This window comes from Sus scrofa, chromosome 11 (genome assembly GCF_054392235.1).
Source record: "Sus scrofa isolate SSC_HxYL_T2T_F1_AM1 chromosome 11, Sscrofa_HxYL_maternal_Yorkshire_Landrace_v2.0, whole genome shotgun sequence".
Classification (NCBI taxonomy): Eukaryota; Metazoa; Chordata; class Mammalia; order Artiodactyla; family Suidae; genus Sus; species Sus scrofa.
Window position 1 is genome coordinate 85,210,169 of NC_139393.1, and position 18,308 is coordinate 85,228,476.

General features: G+C 57.6%; 2 protein-coding genes and 1 long non-coding RNA gene across 5 annotated transcripts in view; all 3 read left to right on the plus strand.

The window, feature by feature from the left end:
* LOC110255867 (uncharacterized) overlaps positions 1 to 18,308 on the plus strand; it is a 477,486-nt gene that overhangs the window by 394,341 nt on the left and 64,837 nt on the right. The gene's annotated exons all lie outside the window — the stretch shown is intronic.
* LOC146398738 (uncharacterized) lies at positions 12,834 to 13,539 on the plus strand (the record flags this gene model as incomplete). Its single annotated transcript, XM_084982496.1, has 1 exon — positions 12,834 to 13,539. A coding segment is annotated over one exon (654 nt), but the record flags the coding sequence as incomplete, so codon positions are not given.
* SOX1 (SRY-box transcription factor 1) lies at positions 13,274 to 15,027 on the plus strand. Its single transcript, XM_021065935.2, has one exon. It carries the CDS (start codon positions 13,760 to 13,762, stop codon positions 14,912 to 14,914), a length of 1,155 nt encoding a protein of 384 aa, XP_020921594.1. The 5' UTR covers positions 13,274 to 13,759; the 3' UTR covers positions 14,915 to 15,027.

Sequence of the window (18,308 nt, forward strand, 5' to 3'; positions counted from 1 at the left end):
GGGAGAAAGAGGAGGTCCCAGGCCCACCTCTGGGGCACCAAACGAGGACTTCACTCTCTTGACACCCCCCGGCCCCCAATCCCCACTGTGGGAGGACCCCGGTGTCTTTGGGGCCTATCCTGGGCACCAACTCTGAGAAACAGCCAATTGCAACCCAGACACCCGGGCTGGCGGGCCGTGGCAGTGAGGCGGCTGTGCACACCCTCGGCTCTCTGCTGGGGGCTCTGGGCCTCGCTGCCGTCTGGCGTGGCCTGGGACAAACGAGCTGAGCCAGTTCCCCTGCCGTGGCACCTCTTGGGTCTCAGTACCGAGGCCACAGGAAAGGCTTGCTGCCAGGGCCGAGCTCTCCGGGCAGAGGCCTGGCGCCAGGGAGAGCCCAGAGCTAAGGGAGCCGCTGCACTCACTGTCCCCTGGCGCTGGGATCTGCAAAGCTGCCGGCATCCCCTGGTTGCGGTGAGCTTGCTCTGTCCTCCCGGGCACCGCACCGCCTGCTCCTCCCCTCTCTCCTCATTGCCTGGGTGGAAGAGGCGCATCTCTGGTTTTAGAGAATTCCAGCAGCGCCCAGGGCCCGGCCAGGACTCGGAGCCCTCGCATCCCAGGCACTAGGCACCGGTGTCCACGTGGGCTCCCACGCGCCAGGCCTCGCTGTGGGTTAAAACTCCACTTCACAACCCCCATGGATATGAGATACGGATTTGACATCTGTTTGCCAGAGTGTTTTGCACTTAGCCTAACACCCACTATTAAGTGACAAAATTGTGGCAGCCTGTCAAAGCCACATGACTGGCAGCTGCTCGCTTACAAAACCAGTCAAATATTTGCAGGTTTTGAAGCTTTATGCAGTGTTGTACCCAATCTTTCAGTGATTTAACATGTAAAATATAAGTCAGAGTTTTAAATCTGGATTCCAAAATGTTTCCATTTTCCCCACAAAAGGAAAAGACTTTCAGGGTGTCTGCTGGAATGGGTCCAACGGCAGCCTGCTTCCTCCTTTCCTGCCGCGAGATTCCTGCACAAACCCAGGTTTTTTTTTAAATGTCAAGGACCAAACTCTCTCTTCCTATTGTTACTGCCTCTCCGGTGGCAGAACTAAATTACCTTAAACTCCAGGGAATACAGTGTCTCAGAAGTAAATTGCAAATCCTCCTCGTCCCCAAGGAAGGCAACGCCTTCTGTTGCATTTGACAGTTACACCAACTGCCTCGGGGAAAGAAACTGCTAGAAGGAGCATCCTCCTCAACACCTGAGCTCTAGGGCCATTTCGGAAAATGCCCCTTCTCCCTGCACCTCTGAATAGCGTAGTCCGATTAAGCAATGATTTGCAAATGACATAATGTTTCTCTAGATTAAGGTCCTTTGAGTAAAGTCGTGTGGGGTTTTGTCTCCACAATTAGAGCCAGACAGACAAGGACCTCCTGAAAACTGCAGCTGCGCGCAATGAAAAAAAAAATTATCATACATTTGTCCAAGATATATAGATAAGTACACACGCCTTACACCCTGGAACACGGAGGGGCTGGCGGGCTCTTGAGATGTTCAAATGTGCTGTGTTTGTACCGCTTTTATTTTTTTAAATGTTGGTAAATATCGTTCCTTCGGGTGGGAGGAGGTCGGAGTCCTCTAGGCGCGAGGTAGTCATCGTTTTCAGAAAGGCAGTTCCTTTGCTTCTGATGCATTTCCAGGGAGGACCAGAGGGTGCTAGTGTTAACTCGAAGCCCGGTTCTAGAGAGGGAGAGGAGAGAGGCGGGGAGCGAGGTGGCCCGGCTCGGGCGCCTTCTCAGGTCTCCTCCTCCGGCTCTGGCCGAGGGGGCGGCTGGGGACCCCCGCTCTCCAAGAGGGAGTCCGGGCTCCGCGAGGGCCGGCTCCCCGGGCGGGCTCCCCACCGGCCGTGCGCTCTGGGAACGCGAGCCCCCTGGCCGTGGCGACTTCTTACCTGGAGAGTTTTGCGTCCACAACCCTAAACCTTAGACAGGGCTTCCAGCGGTAACAAAACAAAAAAAACAAAAAAATCAAAGCGAGGCCAAGGTGTCCCCTGGGCGGGAGAACAAAGCTGGAGCTCGGTCCGGGAGGAGGGAGCCCAGAGCGAGGACGTGGCGGGAGAGAGTGGGGGCGGCGCTGATAAACCGTCGCGGCGACAGGGGCCTGCGGGCGGGGGCCGGACACCCACCCACCCAGAGGCTAGGAAGGGCCCGAGAGCAGTTCCCGGCGCACATCCGTAGCCTGTGTGATGACAGGGGTGACAGCGGTTTTATGGGGGCCGGGGGGGGGGGGGGGCGGAGAGGAGGGGACTTTCAGGCCACCCAGCGTTGTGGGCCCGAACCTCCGAGGCCGGCCCGGGGCCGGGGGTGGGGGCGCGGGCTGGGCCGCGGCGCGGGGAGCTCGGGGGACGCGGCTCCACCTCCCCGCTCAAAACGGCGGCGTCGCAGCTGCTCGCGAACCAACTGCTCGATTCTATTCACTGTCGAGTAGGAACAAAAAAGTGGCTATTTATTAGAATACTTGTTTGGTATTGTTCGGCGCCACACAAAAGGCGTTTCATTATGTGGAGGGATCCCCCTTTTCCAGAGAGAAACAATCACTTGAAATTGTCTTTAAAGTCTTTCCTATCAATAATAAATTTCATTTCTTGTCCCTCTCGCCCGCAGCGTGCGTGCCTGGGAGGCAGGCGCGCGAGGCGAGGCGCGGCGTGTGCGTGTGCAGCGAGTGTGCGAGCAGGGTGCGCGTGAGTGTGCGCGTGTGAGTGTGCGCGTGTGAGTGTGCGTGCGCGTGGCGCCGGCGCCCGCGTCTGCCGAGCGGCGCCGCCGGGAGCCGGCCGGGCTGGGGTCCCCGGGCAGCGGCGCGCGGCGTACGGAGCGGGCGGAGCGCGCGGCCGGCCCCGCGGCGCCGGGCTGGGGAGGTGCCCGGGGCCGAGCGCCGGGGCGCGGCCGAGCCGGACGGGCTCCCGGACCGGCTGGAGCTGGAGGAGGAACTAACTGTAAGTGTATCTGGAACTTGCGCGGGGGCTTCCGCCCGCCCTGAGCCCGGAAGCGGGCAGGAGAGGCTCGGGAGGGGGCGCGGGGTCCCTGCGGGCGACCGGCCGTAGGGGGTGTCGGGTGTCCCCGCAGCGTCCGTCCTCGCGAAGGAACAGGTGGGGCGCTGCGCCCACCGCCGCGGGCGACTCGGACTCGGACTCGCGCGCCGGCTCCATTTGTCATGTTCTTATCTCTGCGCTCACGCCTCCCTCCTCCTCGGCTTTTTGGATTGGCCGCCGCCCAAGGGACCGAGAGACTCTGTTTCTCTTCGGGTCGCCCTTTGGGGGGAGGGGAGGGAGGTCCGGCCAGCCGATGGGGTGGGGGGCGGTTAGCGTCCACAGGCTCCCCTTGTCCCCCTATCCGCGCGCCCCACCCCGCCGAGGCCCGGACTCCCGCCCCGGCGCCCTTGCGCGGGCAGAGCCGCTCCTGCTCTCGGCGGTGCGCTCCCGGAGAACTGAGGCCCCGGGTCGAAATTACGTTTTAAAAATTAACATGTTGAGCGCGTGCCATTTAGTGAGAGGTGTTTGGGGCAAAGAATCAATTTAACTTTGACTGACCGACGGTCTTGACTGTGTTAATACTGCCACCAAAAAAAAAAAAAAAAAAAAAAAAAAAATCAATGAGCAGGGATCCCTCGACTTGACTTGCGGCGAGCGGCCTTGGATCCGGCGCCGGGCCTCGAGCTCCGCGGGTGCGGTCGCTGCCTCCGTCCTGCGGGCGGGGGCCCCAGCGCCCCAAAGCCCCGCCTGCAAAGTGGGCCGCTCTAGATACCGGTGGTCCCTGCGCGGGCGCCCCGTCCCCTGGGCGCATCCTCCCTCCTCCTGCGAAATCGCACCGGCTCGGCGTCACGGTGCCGCGGGAGGCGAGCCTTGGTCCTCCAGGCGCGCAGCCGGGAGTCTCCCCGCCCGCGCGCGCCGGCCGCCCGCCTCGGCCCCCCATTTCCCGGGTTTGAGCCGCCCGCTGAGCGGAAAGGTCGCGGAGTTTCAAAGGTGACATAGATTTTCGGCGGCGGCTGGTGCTGGAAACCACCGGCCGGGCGGGGCGCCTGGCTGCCATCGACCGAGAACAGGATGGGGCCGGCTGCCTCGCCTAGGGGAGAAGCGGGTGTTTGAACACGATAGCGGTCGCCAGTCAATTAACCCATTAAAAGCCCGCTTTAACGCATCGATTTCCCGGAGCGCAGGGCCTGCACCGGTGGCACCCCAGCTGGCGGAGACCCTCAGCCCCGCAGCAGGGCTGCGCAGGCGGCCAGCTGGGGGGTTTCCCCCCTCTGGAGTTGAGGAGGGAGGGGTGCTGTCCTCACCTCGGCTCTGGCGGGCAGTGTGGCTTCCACAGAGGGGAACCCCCTGCGCGGGACAGTGTCACCCAATGCGCCCACCTGGAGCTGCGAACCAGAAGCTAAGGCCAGGATCCACACGGAAAGGACTGTGTCCCACCCCCACCTCCCTTGGGTGCTCCCAGTTTTCCTGTCCACCCCCCCCCCCCGCCCCGCAGTGTCTCCCGTGGATGGGGCGACCGGGCGGGTGGCTCAGGCTGAACGACGGGCAGGCACGGAGAAGGCCACACCTGCCCCTTGAGGACCACGGAAACCTCCAGGTGGCCTTGTGTCGGGGTCCTCCACGCAGGCGGAAGACGATGGAGCAAAAGGCCAGCCTGGCGCGGGAGGCAGCAGCTGGAGGGAGCCGGCGGGCTAGGAATGGAAAAGGGGGCGTCTGCCTAAGGAACCCCGCAGAACTAAGGTCTGCTAGACCTGGGGGACCCGGTCTCTCTGCCCACGAGTAGGTGGGGCCGGCAGGGTCCTGCAGCCGAACTGTGCCCCGGAGTCGCGGCCTACCTGCGGGAAGGTAGAGGGTACAACCCCTGGAAGGATGGGTGGTGACGAGCGTCTCCTGGGGGAGCAAAAGCCAGTGGCGTTTTTGTGGGGGCTCCACCCAGTCTGGGCTGGCTGGAACTAAGGAAAACACCGAGGTCCTGCAGGACCAAATCCTCCTCCCCTGCTGCCCGATGGGGGTCCTTTGTCTTTTTTGGGGGGGGGGGCACTCCCTGGAGCCAGTCCAGGGGCAGTCAGTCCATAGAGGGAGAGATGTCGAGGGCAGCCTGACGGGGGTGGGAATCACCCACTGGCCAGCTTCCACCAAGACCCCTCTGCTCACACACTCTTTCCTCACTCAGACTTAGGGTTCAAATATTAGCCCTGAAAAAGGGCTCTCTCTTCCTCTCTCTCTCTCTCTCTTCCTCCCTCTCTCTCTCCCTCTCTTCCTCCCTCTCTCTCCCCCTCTCTTCCTCTCTCTCTCTCTCCCTCCCTCTCTCTCTCTCTCTCTCTCTGATCCGCCAGACTTTCCTCCACCTTCTCATGATGCTCAGTCCCCCAAATAGTTAGTATCCTGAGTCGGGGAAGGTCCTGGAGAGCCTCGGGGAGGGGCTGCAGGTCCTTCCCCATCCCTCCTCCACCCCCTGCGCTCAGATGGTCACCAGGCCTCACCCAGCCAGAGGGCATCCTACTTGTCCCTTGCAGGAGGGCTGCTCTGCATCCTGGAGGTGAGGAAAGGGCATTAAAATGTAGCCAGGGGCCCTCTAAGCTCACAGCGCAGAGCCCCGGTCCTGCCTTTGGAACCCAACCCCACCGCCTGAAGATTTTGATGGACGCTCTTCTCTGCTTGCTGTTTTCTGAAGTAAGCAACTGAAAGGGCTTGAAATTGTGTCAAAGTGATGTTTTAATCTCATTGAAAAGTGTATTAAAGGACAAGATGTAATTTATGTGAGATGCTTCGATGAAAGGAGAGATTGGAGTGGATGGTTCTTTCACTCATGTGAACCTTGTGTCATGTTTATATTGAAGCCTGTGTAGCTATAATCTAATTTGCAATAACAGGGATGGCCTGTAAGAAAAAGCATCTCTGATTTCACTTTATTTCCTTTCACATAGAAATTCCTTATGACTTGCCTCCTCTTGTGAGTGATGCCTTTTCTATCTGGGGGCTAATGAGAGAGAATATGAGAAAGGGCCATGTTTACTCATAAACGTGGCTCTTTCCTGCATATACACCTCCTGGCCAGCAGCTGGCCTGGACTTGACTGGGGCACTGCACGGCCTGAAACACTGTTTTTCATCTCTTGAGAGTAAACCTTACGGCAGCATCCTGGGGCAAACCCCACCTTCCCCCCCACACTGGGATAGGGCCTGCCAGCTCCTCTGTTTAACTGCGGAGGCTGGATCAGCTTCCCGAAAGGATTTTGGCTTTAGCAGTTGGCTTGATCACAAACAGTGCATTCTCAGGGCCTTTATTTCCATAAGTTTTAATTTGAAGTTAGGAAGCTCCCCCCCCCCCAATTCCGCCAAGTTTGCTCTTTGCTGAGCCTTTACAGGAGCTTCATCAGAAACCAAGCACACCTCCTGCTCAGAGGACTAGCTTTGTATTCTTATTATCACACTGAACATGAGCATTCTTTACCAATAAAAAACTACACGCGTTAGGAAATTACAACTTTTGTACCACGTAAAAAGGTGTATTCAAACTGTTAATTACCGGGGGTTGTGTAAATGAAACTTTAGCAGTGACCCATTTAATTTTGTGGTAATTACTGACAAAATAAGACAAGGATGAATCACAATACAGTATATTTATCTTGAAGGAGAATATTGCGCTGGTGTAAGGTAAGCCAAGGAGTAAGAAAAAATTAGGGGAGGGGGTGTTGCAGAAATATAAAAAGTACATAGAAATTGCACCCTGCAACCATTTGGGTTATACACCGCAGAAGGCCCGTCTCAGGTGGCCTTCGAAAAAGCCCCTCCAAATTTTAGAGGTTCGGGCATCTTCTCCTCAAAATCCGAGGCTCCCGGCCCGGATCCTCCGGCACCGCCGTCTCAGCTCCGCGGACTCGCCGCCCCGAGCCCACCTCTTGCTGGTCCCGGAGGCAGAGCGAGGGCTCCGCGGGCCCTGCCTCCGCTCTCGGCGACTCGCCCTGCGAGGAGAGGCTGCCCAGCGGAGCCGCCGAGCAGGATCCCCGGCGACCCCGGCCGCGGGTGGCCAGGCGGCATGGGGAGGGGGTCCGCGGCGTGCCCTCGCCCAGCTGGCTTCCTGCCGGCGCGTCTAACAGCGTTTTCCTTCCCCGCCGCGCTCAGGACGTCCAGGGCTGGTCCAGGAAGGGAGGCGGCCGGCTTGCGCCCATCTTCCTCTGCCGCTCGGGGTCGGGCAGCGGCTCTTGCAAGGCCAACCGGCTTGGGCCACTGGGCACTAGCGAGGGTCCCCACTCGAGCCACTTTGCCGCCAAGCCCTGAACAATCGGTGAGGACCGAGAAGGCAGGTGGCCTGCGGCGCCTGGCTCTCTGCGCGCTCTCCCCTCCTCCAGTTCCAGGCGCCCGCAAGGGCTGCCTCGGCCCGCGGCGCTGTGCCCTCCCGCCGGGCACCGGGGCCAGAGCCCTGCCTTTTAAAGGCCGCCCTGAGCGGCGCGCTAAAGCAGTGCTCGGCCCAGCCCTCCGCCCCAACTGCTTGGGCTGGGTGGCACCCTCAGGGGATCCCAGGGCCCAGGCGGACTTCGGCAGGTGGATAGGCCTGGCTGACTTTCTTCTTGGAAAGTTTCCCGCAGAAGAAGGGCTGGGCAGCCCAGCGGCAGGAGGAGCCGGAGCTGGCGGGCGAGGCCTGGGCGCCGGGCACCCCGCGGCCGCCCTCCCTCCAGAGCGCCCGCAGCTCTGCCCGGGCGGAGGGCGCGAGGCTCCCTCGGGTCCCAGTGTTTTCCTCGCCTGCCTTTCCTCGTTCATTCATAAACCTGGTGGCTACAGACGCGGCTTGAATATTGACGGCTCTCCCCCAACTGCTCCGCCGTTAACCCAATTACAGAATTCATCAAGAACTGTGTGGAATTATCTCTTTCCATACAGTATCAGCATTAGCCTAATTAAAAGCTATAATGTCTGATATAATGATTAAATCGTTAGCTCTGCTGTAGGGAAGCAATATTTTGTTTTCCCTTCAATTAGAAGCTGATTGAGGTTTTCAGAGCAGGTCAGCTGTGAAATTTGAATTATATGTGTGAGTACTGCTCACAGGGTGAGCCCCTACTCGAAAGCTCCCAGAGATTCTCCAAACGCTTTCACCCAGAGCGCTAGAGGCACAAACAACGCGCGCGCGCACAAGATTGTCTGATCTTCGCTGTGAATTTGCGGATCTCCAAGCTGATGGCTGGCGAGAGTCTTGCTTGGCTTCGAGGGGATGGGCTCTATTTCCTTTCTCCTGCAGATGCTCCTGGAACGGCCCCCCAGGCCCGCGCTTCTAGTTGAAGGAGAGGAGGGTGGGCTTGCGCGCCCGGAGTGGCTGCAAAGACCTCCTGCTCGGTAATGACCGAAGTCGCTCGAAGCGAAGTTGGCAGCGATTCTCTTTCCTTCCTCTTGCCTCTCTTCCCTTCTTTCCACGACTTTTTTTTTTTTTTTTTTAATTTTAAAACAAAAACCAACAAAAACTTTTCTGCTACTTTGGCTCCTTGAGTTTGGGAGCAGTGGGGCCAAAGGAGCCCAGGTCAGAGCGCAGAGGAAGGACCGAGAGCGCCCGGAGGTCGGGGAAAACAGGCGCCCCCACGGCCCCAGCCGGTCACCGGGCGCCCCGAAGGCGCCCGCCACGCCCTGGGAGCCGGCGGGCGGCCGCAGGAGCTGGAGAGCGCCGGCCCGAGGCCCTGGAGCTCCGCCCGGGCGGCGAGGGCGGTGGCGGCCAGCAGACGGCGATCGCGGCCCACGCGGCGGCCGGGCCCAGCAGACGCGCACGGGGCCAGGGTCAGGGCGCGCACCCGGGCCGGCTCCCCCGCGCCTGCCCGCGATGTCCCCTCCAGCCCTCACCCCGCCCGGCGCCACGGTCCCCTCCCACGCGCGCGAGCCTCCGCCTCTTGGTCTGCGCCTCCTGTCGGCGGAGATGACCTCGGAGGCCTCTTGCCAATGAACCGCCTCCCTCTTTCTTTTTCTCTCTCCCGCGCTTTCCTCCCGCCTTCTGCTTCTCAGGCTCTTCTCCTTTCTTTCGCAGAAGTCCTGCCTAGGAATTGGCGGCTCCGTCGTGACCTGGCTGTGAGATTTGGGCTCAGTCCTTTGGGCCGCGCCCTGGGCGGTCTACCGAGGCTCCTGCGCTTTGGCCTCCGTCCTGAGAGGGCCTGGAGAAGCCGCTGGCGCTGCACTGAGCGAGGGCAGCGGGCAGAGATCTGGGCACATCCCGCTGGGGACAGGCTGTCTGTGCCAAGGCCTCGGGAGACAGGAGGCTTTTAGTCGCCTTTGCTTCTCTAGAGTGACCTTTGATTGTCCTCCGGAACTACTGATCTGTCCATCGCTCTGCTTCTGGGCGCTTGAGATTGGCGCTGGTACAGAAAGTCACCTCTGTGTGCCTGGACGCCGGCTCTCCTTTACAGATGTGGGGGGGGGGGGCTGGGATGCTCTCCGCAGTCACTCTCGCTACTTCCCAGAATTCTCCTGAGCACAACCACAGGGAGGGGGGAAAGCAAAACCGCCAGAAGTTTTCGTTGCTAGAGGCAGGCAGTGTAAACTAATGAATGGTGTTAAAGTCCAGAACTCTATTTGAAAGTCAAGGGCTCTTGTCTAGCTACCAAAATAGAGCCCATCAATATATATGCATATATTCTTTGTGTGCACACCAACCAGTGTGCATATATTCTGTGGTACTTAGAATTCTGTGATACAGGTGTGCATGTACTCTGGGCATGCAGCAGTATGTATATGTGTGTCTCTATGTATGTGCCCTGTGTATACATATATTTACATGTATGCATGTGTGTATATTCAGTGTGCATATCCTATACATTTACATGGGCATACACATGTTTATAAACAGGTGCATCTATTTTGTGGTACAGGCATATATGTATGTCTCTGCATGCATGTATCCTGTGCATACACTATATGCACACGAATGCATAGGGGTCCGTATACAGTTACCCCTAAAGATGGCTTGGATCTGAATTTTCTTTGACAATCGTGCCCACGAGTTCAATAAAAGCACAGAAAGCATTTTTACTCATCTGCCTTTCTAAGTTGGTCTTCTCCTTGGCATTTTGAACAAAGAGGCACAGTGCAGTTTCAGAGTTGCCAAGAGACCAGATTTGGTCAGTGGGCAGTGAACTAGTCTTTTGCTGGGCTCTGGGCTCTCCTGGCATCCCTTGGGAATAGTGTAGTCTGATTTCCAAGCCTCAGGGCCTGGCCTTTGGGAAAGTCCTCAGCTCCCAAAGGCCCCTGCCAACCTGGTGGGCAGCAGAAGGGAGAAACACAGCATCCGGGAGGGGTGGTGGTTTTCCAACTGTTTGGGACTATTTTCGCTGTTTTTAAAAGAGTTGCTGGGGAGGAGGGGGTCACAGGAGCGGGAAATTGAGGCTCCTAGAAGCCATCACCGGCAGGAGTTGATGCGCCGCCCTCACCCTTCGTGCCAGGATGGAAGACTCCCGGAGGTCTGGCAAGCAGTGCCCTGCCACTGCCTAATTGGCTCAGGCAGCGCCTGCCAATCATCCATCGCTTGGCAACAAGTTACACCTGCAGCTGGGGTTTAATACTTATGCACGTGGGCACCCATAGCGTGTGCCCCCGCTTGGGCTCAGGGAACACCTCCTCACTAAAAAGGGCTTATGGAGAAGCGCCCTGAACGCTAAGCACCAGCAGGATCTTGACAAGGCTAAGCCATTTACCCCCTATTTAGATGCTCAGGAAAACAAGGCTAACTTCCTATTTGGAAACAATTTTCAGGACTATGGTAGAAAGAAACCAGGCCCTTTCAAAGTCAGCTATCCAAGTCCCCCAAAGCATAAAGCGTCCCTGCCATGCACACTGGAGTGCAGGGTGTTTATAAAATAAATTGCTCCATTGATATGGAAAATAATGTGCCAAACCTGATTCACACAAAGCATTTTCAGGGGGTCTTCGGCTATTTAGTTTAAAATCTAAATTGAAAAGCAGAGGAAAGAAATCTTTCAATTGCTAAGTGGATAATATAGTTTATAATTTGTAAACCGTTTCCTTTATTTCAGTCTTGCTGGCTTTCCCTAACACACTGGATCTCACTCACACCCATCGCCTCCTAAATTATCAAAGAAAAACAGATCTCTGGCATATTCTTAAACAATACTCTTGTTCTTTTGTCTTGTTGTTGTTCATTCATAATGTAACCGATATTTGGAGGTGGTGCAGGAAACCAATCAAGAGATTTAACAAACTCGACTGGGGAAATAAGAAGGGAGTTGAAAACCAAGTTGATAACTTAGATATTTGGTGAAAAATAAATATGAACTGACATTTCCTTTCTAATATAATTATATATTATTTGATGAGTTCACTATTAAATGCTGAATACCCTGAAATGAAAGCACTTTAATCTGCAGAGACCAATTTGTTCTTGCACTGCATACGGGAGCAAACCCTGCAATAAAAAAAAAATGCTAGAGTAATAATCATAGTCATTGAGAGGAAAGAAAGCATTATTCCTGTACCTTGGACAAGCAATAGAGTCAGGAAATTCACAACCTCAAGAATTTTCTTTTTAATGGAGAGGGGGAAAGGGGGAAAGGCTGCAGGTATTCACTGCCCAACAGACCTAAACATCCGCGCGGCTCCTCCTAAAATGGTCACCACCATCGTCATGTGTTTATCTCTCTTGTAAGGTAGTCAGTCCTGGCACTTTGGTTAGGCACCACTTCACCCACCAGCAAAGTCCTGAGCGCCTCCCTCTCTGGTGCACAGGCAGCATCCCTTCCTCCAAGAGGTCTAGGGAGGGGTGTTTGGACCCAGCCGCTCGTCTCCGAGTCTTCAGGCCACTTTAAAACCCTTCCGGTGGAGACGGCAGCACGAGCGCTGTGTTATTTGAGAATGCGTGTGCAAATTCTGTACTTCCCGGTATTGAGAACCCTTCGAGGATTAAGAACTATAACCCCAGGTGGATAATCATTCCAGAAAACGGGCATCTGTCCCTTAGTCCCAAGGCCCTGCTTTTCCGATTTGGGTTCGGGTGGCCCGGCTCCCTTCTCCAAGTTTTCCTAGTCCTTAGGCAAACATCTTGTTGGAAGATTCGCCGCAATGGCTAGGTCTCTCTTTTTTTTTTTTTTTTTTTTTTTTTTTTTTGCGATTTCAAGAAACTTTTTCAACTGTTGTGGAGGAACTAGATTGCAGATGGTTGTTGTTTTCAAACCTTCCTAGAAATTCCTTTTCAGGAGGAAGAAGCCAAATTGAGAGGAGCACGTGGTTACAACCCCCAGGCTCATTGCAAGACCCCTCTCCAAAATAAAAGTTCAGGGCTAGAGCTAAAGCTGCCGTGGAGCCAAGCCCGACACAAATGCTCCCCCTTGACAGGATGCTTGCGGCCTGGATGTGGAGGCCCTGCCTACGAGAGGGGGCACTGGAGGACTTCTGCGCGGCGGCGGCGCAGCGCGCTTCCTTGGGAGGGTGGGGGACCGCGCCGTCCGAGCCTCGCGGGGAGGGGGGGGGGTCCCTCCAGTCGTGCACCTCAGAGGGTCTCCCCTGCTCCCAGGGGCGCGCCCTTGCTTCCCAGCCCTCGGGCCGAGGATCCCGCCTCGCCGGCAACTTTCCTCTCCCCCGCAGGAGCAGAGGAGGCAGGCGGGGGAGCGGAGGAGGCGCTGGGGCTCCTTTGCGCTCCTTTAAACAAGGTTCGGGGCTGCATTCCCCCCAGGCCTCACCCGCACCCCCGCCCCGCATAATTCTTTCTCCGTCTCCGCTTTTAAACCCGATCGCTCGTCGCTCGGAGCGCGCGGGCGGGGAGAGGCGAGGAGGGTGCGCTCGGGTTCGCCGCCGCCGCCGCGCGCGCTCAGGAAGCAGCGTGGCTGTGACCCCCTCCCGGGCCTGCCTTCCCCCTCCTTCCTCCCCTCCTCCCCGCTCTGCCGCCCGCGCCCGGTGCACCTACTCCCTCCCCACGTCACTCGCCAGCGCGCCATGCAAATCACCGCCGCCGCCGGCTCCCATTGGCCGCGGCGCGCTCATTTAATGGCAGCCCGGGCCCGGCGTATGGCTGCTGGGCCCCGCGCGCCGCCGGCCCCGCGTGCGCCTCCGCTCCGAGCGCACGGCCCCGGGCAGGCAGCGGGCAGCCCGTACCGGGCTCGGCCGCCTGCTCTCTGGCCCTCTCCGCGCGCCTGCGCCCCCTCAGCTGCCCCTGGCCCCCCTCCCCGGCGGCGCCGCGATCGCCCCCCCCCGCCCCCCTCCGCTCCCCCCCTCGGCGCCTCGCTCCCCCCGGGCACCTGGGACCCGCACATGCCCAGCGCACGCGGCGCGCCGCCCTGCTAGAAGTTGCAGCCCCGGAGTTGGAGGCCGCCGCCGAGGACCGAGCGCTGGAGAAAGGAGGCAGCGCGGCGGCGGGCGAGGAGGAGGCGGCGGCGAGCCCCCGGCCGGGCCCCGCGCACCGCTCGCATCCCGCGAAGTGGAGCTGCAACTTGGCCACGACCGCACCTGTTTGCACCACTCCGCCGAAGGCGACCCGGCTGCGGCGGCGGTGACGACGGCGACCCCGGCCCTCGACCTCTTTAGCAAGTGGTTTGCGCCGGAGAGAAACTTTGCGCCTGCGAGCCGGACCGGCGCCGAGTGTGTGTGTTCCTGCCTCCTTTTTTTTCGCGGTCGCCTCCACCTCTCCCCAGCCTCCTCTCTGCCCGGACCTCTCCCCCCTACCTACATCTCGCTCCGTCTGAGCCCCTCTCCATCCCCCCGCCCCCCGGCCGTCTATGCTCCGGGCCCTCTCCGCGCGGTGCCGGTGAACCCGTGAGCCGCCCCGATGTACAGCATGATGATGGAGACCGACCTGCACTCGCCCGGCGGCGCCCAGGCCCCCACGAACCTGTCGGGCCCGGCCGGGGCGGGCGGGGGCGGAGGTGGCGGCGGCGGGGGCGCCAAGGCCAACCAGGACCGGGTCAAGCGGCCCATGAACGCCTTCATGGTGTGGTCCCGCGGACAGCGGCGCAAGATGGCCCAGGAGAACCCGAAGATGCACAACTCGGAGATCAGCAAGCGCCTGGGTGCCGAGTGGAAGGTCATGTCCGAGGCCGAGAAGCGGCCGTTCATCGACGAGGCCAAGCGACTGCGCGCCCTGCACATGAAGGAGCACCCGGATTACAAGTACCGGCCGCGCCGCAAGACCAAGACGCTGCTCAAGAAGGACAAGTACTCGCTGGCCGGCGGGCTGCTGGCGGCCGGCGCGGGCGGCGGCGGTGCGGCCGTGGCCATGGGCGTGGGTGTGGGCGCCGCGGCCGTGGGCCAGCGCCTCGAGAGCCCGGGCGGCGCGGCGGGCGGCGGCTACGCGCACGTCAACGGCTGGGCCAACGGCGCCTACCCCGGCTCGGTGGCGGCGGCGGCGGCCGCCGCAGCCATGATGCAGGAGGCGCAGCTGGCCTACGGGCAGCACCCCGGCGCGGGCGGCGCGCACCCGCACGCGCACCCGGCGCACCCGCACCCGCACCACCCGCACGCGCACCCGCACAACCCGCAGCCCATGCACCGCTACGACATGGGCGCGCTGCAGTACAGCCCCATCTCCAACTCCCAGGGCTACATGAGCGCCTCGCCCTCGGGCTACGGCGGCCTCCCCTACGGCGCCGCGGCCGCCGCCGCCGCCGCCGCGGGCGGCGCGCACCAGAACTCGGCCGTGGCGGCGGCGGCGGCAGCGGCGGCCGCGTCGTCCGGCGCCCTGGGCGCGCTCGGCTCGCTGGTCAAGTCGGAGCCGAGTGGCAGCCCGCCGGCCCCGGCGCACTCGCGGGCGCCGTGCCCCGGGGACCTGCGCGAGATGATCAGCATGTACTTGCCGGCTGGCGAGGGCGGCGACCCGGCGGCGGCGGCGGCCGCCGCGGCGCAGAGCCGGCTGCACTCGCTACCGCAGCACTACCAGGGCGCGGGCGCCGGCGTCAACGGCACGGTGCCCCTGACGCACATTTAGGGACGCGGGCCACCCTGCGGCCGGCGACGCGCGCCCGGAGCCTCCGGCCCGGCCCGGCGCGGCCTTGCTTTTGTACCGACGTTTCTGCGTTCTTGTAAAAAGGGAAGCGCTGGCGCGGCACACCAGCTGACACGCGCACCCCCTTACCGGGAGCTCCGGGGGACCGCTCGGCGGGACAGCTGTGCGTTTAAGACTGAACTTCGGTGTTTCTTGAGACTTTTTGTACAGTATTTATCTTCCGCGGAGGAGGCAGAAAGCGTTTTCTTTGCTCGAGGGGACACAAAGACCAAACCAAGGGAGGCGACTCCAACTTTTCTACCGCGGCCGCGCGCCAGCTCTCACCCCGCGTCGCTTCTTGGCGGTCGGGTGCCAGGGAGCCGGCGAGCTGTTCGCATTGGTTATCAATAGAGGAAGGCAGAGCCAACCCCGAGTTTTTTGTAGTTGTTACCGCTTTTTTGGGTTGGTGTGTTAATTTATACAGCGATTCCCCCCACCCACCCCGTTCAGACGGCAGCGTTATTTTGGGTTTTGTAAAACTTTCTGTATCTGAGTATTTCCCTTTTTTGGTTTTGTTTTGTAATATTTCATGTAAATGCATTGTGGAAATTTTCTTTTAGGCGTTGCGGTGTGGGGAGGGGGATTCGGATTATGTACAGAGTTTCCTAAAAAGCTTTTCTTCTAAAAACGAAAAAAGAACCCCACCCCCAAAATGCATCAGCTTTGAGTCAATAAATTTAAGAGAGAAAAGCCCGGTTTTTTTTCCCCATAAACCTGAAACGTGCTCGATTTATGTTCATGTTTTAGGAGCCGAGAATGCAATTAGTAAATCTGACAGAAGAGGAAGAAAAATGATCAACATGAAGTAAATAAATAGAACGGAGGGGGCCCCTGGGGAGAGGGTACCATTTGCACGGAACTGCCTTCAGAGGAAGCGAAGGAAGTTAAAATCGATTGGTTGTTTTGTAGCGGTTACGGTGTTATTAGGGAATGAGAAGTAATTGTCCCCCTCACCCCAAAAAAATAGTTCTGTAGGCTGGCCCTTGGGCGTGTAGTTTTTAACTGCCGGCCACCGCCGGTGGGCTTTGCGATCCCTTGCTGCGGGCTTTGCCTCTGCCAGCTGGCCCGGGACCTGCGCGCGGTTTGGTCCGGAGGAGAACAGAGACCCCAAGGGCGGGACCGAGCTATGGATGGATGACAAAGACCACGGCGGGGGCGCGGGAGCCCCCAATTCCTCTGCAATTAAGGAGATTGCAAGTGGAATTTTCCGTTTGGGGCTCAAGGAACCGCACTCTCTAAACCAAAACGTACTGCAACCGAGCTCCCTCCGTCTGTCCTCACTCAGCCCCTCCTTCTGGTCTATTTCTCCTTGGAAAAGGCCAAAATCATTTCGTTGGATTTTCACACTCAAAATCGACCACCCCCACATCCCCTGCGTGAACTGGGATGCAAACTGCTAACCGATGTGAACGCAAACTGCCGTGTTTATGATTCCTGATGACATCTGAGGTCGTTTGATGCTTTAAATTTTTTAATTATATTTTTTCTAGGTGTTTCCTGGTACATTGCAGTTTTTTCTGGATTTTAAAGTTTTCTGTAAAACTTTGTCTTCAAGTAATCTGACATTAAATACTGCATTTAAAAGTTATACTGTAGCAAATACGTTTTGGAATTAGCTACAACATAAAGATGAAATTATATTTTTTGAAAAGAGCAAAACTTAGGACAGATCACAATATGCTGATGTCAACAGCCCTCATTTTCTCACCATCTCTTTTGGGCCTGGAACCAGCCTAGACCATGGTCCGAACTCCATCCTGTGCGGGCGGGTTAATGAGAACTACAGCCAGCCTGCATTGGAGAATAGCTTTAAGTCAGATGCTAACCTGACAATTGACACGTGTCATTTTTGGAATCACTTTGATTAATTTTGCTTCAACTACTCATTCCTTACAGTGACTGCAAAAATTTCAAGAATGGCAATGTCAGCTGCTTCTTTCTAACAAGATAATAAAGTCACCCTTTTTTTTTTCCTTTTTTCTCCTTTCTTTTCCTTTTTTCTTTTTTCTTCTTTTTTTTTCTTTTTTCTTTTTTCTTTTTTTGCTTTAGCAGTCTGATTGTTTGGATACATATAGATTGCGGAGCAGAATAGCGTCTTGAGATAGTGACAGAGTCTGGGAATAAGTGCCACACACAATCCCCTCGGGGAGATGCTTGGGGAAATTCTGTGATGCTCTGTTAACTCACCATGCAGCCTAATGCAGGCCTCATTTACCCTGCAATGTACAGAGTTGAGCAGACTGAGTCCAGTTCTTTTGCTAACCATCTCCCTGCACTGACTCAAGTGGTAGACAGATGTGGGGCTGTGCTCACATACGTGTGTAACCAAATTTGTCTCAGTGCCTGACTGTTGGCATAACACCTATTAGCAATGTGGTTCACACTTGGAATGTTTCTGACTGCGAGAAGTTTAGCAGTTTGCCGGCAACTGCAGGCGGAGCTGTCAGTTTCCTGAAGGTGGACTTATAGGGTGCTTTTTTTTTTTTCCCCTTTTCTTAGGTGCCTCATTCAGAGTCAGCAGAACTATTCAATGCCAGGTGGCCCAAGCCACTTTGTTAAAAACCCAGGAAGATCTTAAAAGAGGGATTCCTGAAAATCAGCAGTTTTGTTTTGTTGACGTGGAAAAAAAGCAAATATAAATTCTCGAATGACTCAATTTTTAAACAATCTGGGGGGGGGGGTAGAAATTAGCCAGGATTCATCTTTTAGGACTGAGATCTTATCACCCCAGTGATGTTTCTTGATTTACATTCGCGGGGGAAATACTCCCCAAGGCCTGGAGAGGTCCCTCAGCCCCGAGCGCCGTTCTCGCCAAGCTACCCCGCAAGGTCTTCATGAAAGGAGATATACTGTGTGGCTGTCCTTAAACCACGGTGGCCTCCTTCACTTCCTGATCACAGGGCCATACTCCTCTAGCTTATTCCAGGTTGGTTTGGTAGCGGGGTGGAGAGTGCGCCCAGCGCTCTTTGGAGGCCTAGTGCTAAATCTGCACAACTTCCCGCCGGAGTTCTTCAGAAACCGGTCTCGGCGCGCTCCGGCTCGCCACGCTGAGAGGGGCGCGCTGTGTTTGCTGGAGTTGTCCTGCTTGCTTCTCTCTGCCCCTTCAAGCAACACCTGCAGGCCCTTTTCCCGGTCGTCGTTGTTGTTAGGACTTTGACACCACTCCCTACCCACCCCAACCCTGCTCCAGAGACCCCACCAGTAGCTAGATGACATGAATTCATTTCAAAACCAGTAGCGGGTACAGCGCGCCGGATCTGCAGATGTGTCGGTAGCGTGACTGATGGGTCTATTAAAATCATGCGGTGGGAAGAGAATGACACGCACATTCACGCAT

Bases quoted from the DNA above. Each gene is read 5' to 3' on its own strand.
- SOX1 (XM_021065935.2), top strand. From the start codon at position 13,760: ATGTACAGCATGATGATGGAGACCGACCTGCACTCGCCCGGCGGCGCC.